Here is a 6,251-nt window from a genome sequence, read left to right as displayed (position 1 = left end):
GTGTGTGTGTGTGTGTTTGAAAGAGAGCCTTTTCTGTCTCTCTCCATGACTCTGTGCGTCGGGGGATGGGGGTGTGAGCGCATTCACACAGAAGTGTTCCTTTTATTGATCTCCAAGAGCCCATGTACTCCGGACTGAATCGATTTTAATGTCACAGAATAAAATAGGACCATGAAAAAGTGGGATGTAATAGATTACAAACTCAAGATTAGGCTAAGCATAGCACATTCCCTTGTAATACATGAATTTGTAGTAGATTGGTATTATAGCAGTTTATACTGGAAACATGCATGTGGTCTACCTTAAAACTACACAATTTCAGTTACCGTATGGTTGACGATTCTTCTATTAAGGCTTGACTATTTCTTGAAAGTATGTTTCATCAAACTATAAAATTGAGTGTTATAAATATTTGGTCATGGCCTTGTTCAGCCAAGGGAATTCTTTTCTTCTTCTTCTTCTTCTTTCTGTCTTTCTTTTTTTCATTGAGGTTGATTATTTTCTCTAACTTTTGGGGGGAAAGGTTAGCTAGTAGCCGGTTAATTTTGATTTTATAAATCAAATATAATAGAATGTATATCATGATGAAAAAAATCTGTCGTTATGAACATTTTTTTAATTATTATTATAATATAGGCATATAGCCCTACTATTTAAATTAAAGCATGTTACAAAGGGACAGAGATGTCCATATGATTGAAGAAGAGAATACATATTATGCTTAGCTCAATTGTTTTAAAAATCCATAGTCCATAATAAACAAAAAACAGTAGTAGCTGCTCCAAGGATTTCAAGTGGCTTCTTTTCGCCAATCTTTAATTAAACCCAATTAAACCGCGACCTCTGCAGGCGGTTAATTGTAACAATATGCGACGCACATTAACGTTGAAGAAACTCCACGCCGCAGCGAGGCGCTACTGTTCCAGAATGAGACGTTCACTGAAGAGAAAAGCGCCAAAGGAGAAAAACGAGTGAAAAGGAAGAAAGGAAAGCTACAGCGCAGGTTGTTGTTGTCATTGGTAGGCTCGTGTACTTGTTTGTCTGTCATCTTAAATCGCTCTCTGGTGACACAGCATACCCGAAATGGACCCGAGCACGACCATTCTGCGGGTGAAGAGGAAGAGAGGTACCGATCCGGCGGACACGCTGCTGCTGGCCTGTAAGCGGATCCGTCCGGAGGCCACAGCGGCTCAGCCCAGCGATGAAAGTGAACCAGAACCACAGGAGCCCAAGATAGAGAACTCTGTGTTCAAGCTAGTGGCCACCGTGGTGTCACAGGTAATGTCTGAACGACATCTGCTGTGCTGTCAGCTGTCAGGAGAAACGAGCTCTAGTGGTCCGTGAGATTGTATTGTTTTCGGTGGTCTTTTTATGGGGGAAAGGTTAGCTAGTAGTCGGTTAATTTTGATTTTATAAATCAAATATAATAGAATGTATATCATGATGAAAAAAATCTGTCGTTATGAACATTTTTTTAATTATTATTATAATATAGGCATATAGCCCTACTATTTAAATTAAAGCATGTTACAAAGGGACAGAGATGTCCATATGGTTGAAGAAGAGAATACATATTATGCTTAGCTAAATTGTTTTAAAAATCCATAGTCCATAATAAACAAAAAACAGTAGTAGCTGCTCCAAGGATTTCAAGTGGCTTCTTTTCGCCAATCTTTAATTAAACCCAATTAAACCGCGACCTCTGCAGGCGGTTAATTGTAACAATATGCGACGCACATTAACGTTGAAGAAACTCCACGCCGCAGCGAGGCGCTACTGTTCCAGAATGAGACGTTCACTGAAGAGAAAAGCGCCAAAGGAGAAAAACGAGTGAAAAGGAAGAAAGGAAAGCTACAGCGCAGGTTGTTGTTGTCATTGGTAGGCTCGTGTACTTGTTTGTCTGTCATCTTAAATCGCTCTCTGGTGACACAGCATACCCGAAATGGACCCGAGCACGACCATTCTGCGGGTGAAGAGGAAGAGAGGTACCGATCCGGCGGACACGCTGCTGCTGGCCTGTAAGCGGATCCGTCCGGAGGCCACAGCGGCTCAGCCCAGCGATGAAAGTGAACCAGAACCACAGGAGCCCAAGATAGAGAACTCTGTGTTCAAGCTAGTGGCCACCGTGGTGTCACAGGTAATGTCTGAACGACATCTGCTGTGCTGTCAGCTGTCAGGAGAAACGAGCTCTAGTGGTCCGTGAGATTGTATTGTTTTCGGTGGTCTTTTTATTATTAATTAATGCCAAGGTACAAAAATATCAAAACTGCGTACAAAGAAGTGACATTACAAGCAAAGCACCGTTTCTACATGTATATATCAATAAATATGGTACAACACAAAAGCTTTAGCAAAATAAATAAAAAAGATGAAGCTTCAAGATTCTTGGAAGATGAAATAGGCTATAGGATATACTGTTGAACCTCTTTTTTTAACAATAATAAATAAAGCATTTAGATTTTTTCGAATATGCTTCGGTGAATATAACATTTTGCAAGAAGTAATAATAGGTTAATAATAATAATAATAATAAAGTATTCATTAATTAGATCTTTTTGTGTATTAAAGAAGCCAAACAGTACATCCTTTAAGAACAAAGAGAAACCCGGCAGCACATTGCGAATAATAACATTAGAAAATTCAATACAAAATAGCTGTGTGAGGACAGTCCCAGAAGATATGAATATCAAGTTCATTAGGGGCACCGCAGAAAGAACAGCTTGTATCCACGTCTGATTTAAAGCTTTTCAAAAACACTTTAGCTGGATAAAATCTGTGTAAGAGTTTGAATGAGATTTCTCTAACCTTGTTAGTTATTATATATTTCAATACTTTTCCATACTTTTTCCCCAGTCAATATGGTCAACCGAATTCTTTCAGTAAGACACCACATATGGAATTGTCACAAGCTCCTTTTGAAAAAGCGATCTAATTTTATAGTTATGTGATTGATGTGACAAAAATGCTATAGTTTTCCTTCTAGGATTTCAAATGGGTCTAAAGAAATAGGTAAAGTGCTGGATGACCGAACAGGTTCCTTTAAAAGCATAACAACTCCTTTAGGAATAGCATCCATGACAATACAATTTTTTACTGGAAAATCAAATTTACATAAAAATTCTTCATAACTTAAAATAAGACCTTCTGAGTTAAGTAACTGGGAAACAGTCAAAATATTTTTCTCAAGCCAATTACTAAAAAACAAAGATTTACTGTTATATACAATATCTTGATCGTTCCTAATGGCGTACCGGTGAGGGGAGAAGTTGTGCTGAAAGATTATTGACCGTGCAAGTAATGCCTGTTTATGAAATTGATAAATTGTAAGGGATTCTAGCAATATTATAATTACAGATCAATAGGAAAGGGAGACCACCTAATTTGGAAAAGAAGTAATTGGGGATAAAATTCCAGATTGAATTTGGATCACACGTAAACTGCCTAATCCAATTAATTTTGAAAGTGTTGTTCAAAGAAGAGAAATCAAGGACATTCAACCCACCATACTCGTATGTGTTAATTATTACAGACTTCTTAACAACATTGATTTTGTTTTTCCACTTATATACAATATCTTGATCGTTCCTAATGGCGTACCGGTGAGGGGAGAAGTTGTGCTGAAAGATTATTGACCGTGCAAGTAAAGCCTGTTTATGAAATTTAGATAAATTGTAAGGGATTCTAGCAAAATTATAATTACAGATCAATAGGAAAGGGAGACCACCTAATTTGGAAAAGAAGTAATTGGGGATAAAATTCCAGATTGAATTTGGATCACACGTAAACTGCCTAATCCAATTAATTTTGAAAGTGTTGTTCAAAGAAGAGAAATCAAGGACATTCAACCCACCATACTCGTATGTGTTAATTATTACAGACTTCTTAACAACATTGATTTTGTTTTTCCAAACAAAATTAAACCGGATTTTATCAACTGCTAACAGATTTTGTTGTCCACGTATAAAGAGAGTGCAGCACACGTAAGCCTAGAGATGCCCTCTGCCTTAGCAAGCAGTACTCTGCCTCTCAAGGCCAAGTCTCTCTGCAACCATGTGTTGAATCTTCTTTGAGCTTTTATTATAACAGGGTCAAAGTTTAAGGTACATCTCTTATCTTGATTTTTAGTAATCACAATGCCTAAATATGTAATTTCAGATTTAACTGGAATATTATAAATAGTGGGTGCTGTGCAATTTTTAATAGACATTATTAATTCACATTTACTTATGTTTAGATTAAGACCTGAAGCTTCAGAGAAACGTTTTATATAATGAATTTTCGATATGGATATTTGGGAAACATCTCTTAAAAATAAGGTGGTGTCATCTGCTAGTTGACTAATAAATATTTCTCGATCTGCTATATGGATACCTCGAATACCGCTTCACAAACAAACACTGACCGTAGCTGCACACAAAGAAGAAATAAATAGGGAGAAATAGGACACCCTTGTCTGCCATGCTATAATATAATCGAAGAGCTTCCATTATTGTAAAGAGTTTTAATTACTCCGCAAAACATATCCCCAAAACCAAATATATGTAATGACTTAATAATAAATTGGTGCTCTAAAGAATCGAAAGCCTTCTAGAAATCTAAGAAAAGAATGAAGCTGTCCTCCTGTATCAAGTCGGAATCAACCTTATATTATTAATAATGCGTGTCTTGTTCAAAAAGCCAGATTGTGTCTCATCTATTACAGAACCCAGTACAGATTTGAGTCTTTTAGCAAATATAAGAGCTAAAATGTTATAATCATTGTTAAGCAGAGAAATGGGACGCCAATTGTTAATTAAAAGTAAATCTTTTTTGGGTATCGGAATTAAAGCAATTAAGCCTTGAGTGAGAGTCGGGGGGAGAGCCTCATTCTGTATGCTTTCTTCAGAAGCCTCAAGTAAAAAAGGAGACAATTCTTTAGAGAACTGTTTATAGAACTCTGCGGTAAGCCCGTCCGTTCCGGGAGATTTATTGTTTTTAAGTTCTTTAATTGAGTTACTAACTTCTGATAAAGTAATTTCACTGTCACAGAGATTTCTGTCATTTCTTGAGATAGTCTTGCAATTTTTAAAAGACTCCAGAAAAGTACGGGCTGCCTCTTCAGAATATTTATTTGATAAAGATTACTGTAAAATTTAGCATTGTTTTCGGGGGTCATTGATGATGCGTTATGACGTCATGACTTGCGAGCGCACAAGTCAGTGTGTGTGTGTGTGTGTGTGTGTGTTTTCCTCTTGTTTGTTACATGTTAACTTTTCTTTAATGTTCTCATGAGTGTTTGTATAACTTAATTTTCTTTAATATAAAAGTGTGCTGGTAAAAATAGTTTATCGTTAGTAAAATTCAACTGTTATACTTAATGTTCTCCATTGCAGACCTTAGGTGTATTGAAAGATTTATGCACCGATGGATGGATGAATAGATAGAATATGGAAATAATTCAAGGCTTATGATCAAGATAATTGTCAAATCCAAACAAGTGTTGTGGTTAAATCTGTATGACCATAATTCTTGTCTGTGTTATTGTCATTGGCTATTATAGTCTAATGTATGTCAGTTTTCTTTACAGGACGCTCCGGTACAGCCTCATGTCCGTGAGGCTATGGCTCGCCCACGTCTGGCCCATCATGCCTTGCGGCCATCCCAAGGAAGCACTCAGAGGATCATCGGTGATCTGCGCAGTGTCAAATGGAGCACCAGGCGAGAGGAACGGTACCGGATCCTCTCCAGCCACCGGGCCGGACTACCGGCAGAGCCTGCTCCTGCAAGAGGAGGAGAGGAGAGCAATGACAGCCAAACAGAGAGCCGTGATGGCCTGTCTTTGGGAGAAGTGCAAGTGTTTGATATTTTGCATGAAGAGGAGGATGTTAAGATGCCTAGCAAGGTAAAGCCAAAAAATGTTTTCTCAGTCAACTTCATGTAGTATACATCTTGAATCATTTTTGTATATTGAATGTACATTTTGGTTACTTTGCCCTTTACCAACTCATTTAAGAAAATGTTCACAAGTAGAATTGCACCGATCGATCGGCCAGGGATCGGAATCGGTTGATTTTCCTCATGTTCTGCCCGGATCGGTGATCGGCCGGTCAGTCTCACTTCTTTCCGATTCCGAGCCGATCCGTTTTGTTACCAGCAGCACAGGCAATAACGTAAGCTGCGCATTCTCCCTCTCATCTCTCTGACAACCCCTTCTCTCTCACACACGTCTCGTTCGCTCCGGTTAAATAGTGCTTGTATTGCGCATTATTTTA

The 6,251-nt window shown here is 38.0% G+C and overlaps 1 protein-coding gene across 4 annotated transcripts in view; it reads left to right on the top strand.

The window, feature by feature from the left end:
* Positions 1–908: 908 nt before the first annotated feature.
* Positions 909–6,251, top strand: part of LOC107593240 (probable RNA polymerase II nuclear localization protein SLC7A6OS) — a 10,932-nt gene continuing 5,589 nt past the window's right edge. Inside the window, exons 1-3 of one of the 4 annotated variants that reach the window (XM_016282896.1) lie at positions 909–1,003; positions 1,074–1,278; positions 5,567–5,881. In XM_016282896.1, the coding sequence (XP_016138382.1) occupies positions 1,084–1,278; positions 5,567–5,881 (510 nt within the window). In that variant the 5' untranslated portion in view covers positions 909–1,003; positions 1,074–1,083. Of the gene's footprint in view, positions 1,279–1,767; positions 2,138–5,566; positions 5,882–6,251 lie in introns of those variants that run through there. The other 3 variants (XM_016282888.1, XM_016282880.1, XM_016282871.1) reach the window with 3 other exon arrangements.

This window comes from Sinocyclocheilus grahami, unplaced genomic scaffold (assembly GCF_001515645.1).
Source record: "Sinocyclocheilus grahami isolate Dianchi unplaced genomic scaffold, SAMN03320097.WGS_v1.1 scaffold10.1, whole genome shotgun sequence".
NCBI classification, from domain to species: domain Eukaryota; kingdom Metazoa; phylum Chordata; class Actinopteri; order Cypriniformes; family Cyprinidae; genus Sinocyclocheilus; species Sinocyclocheilus grahami.
This window is presented reverse-complemented; position numbering and strand designations above follow the sequence as displayed.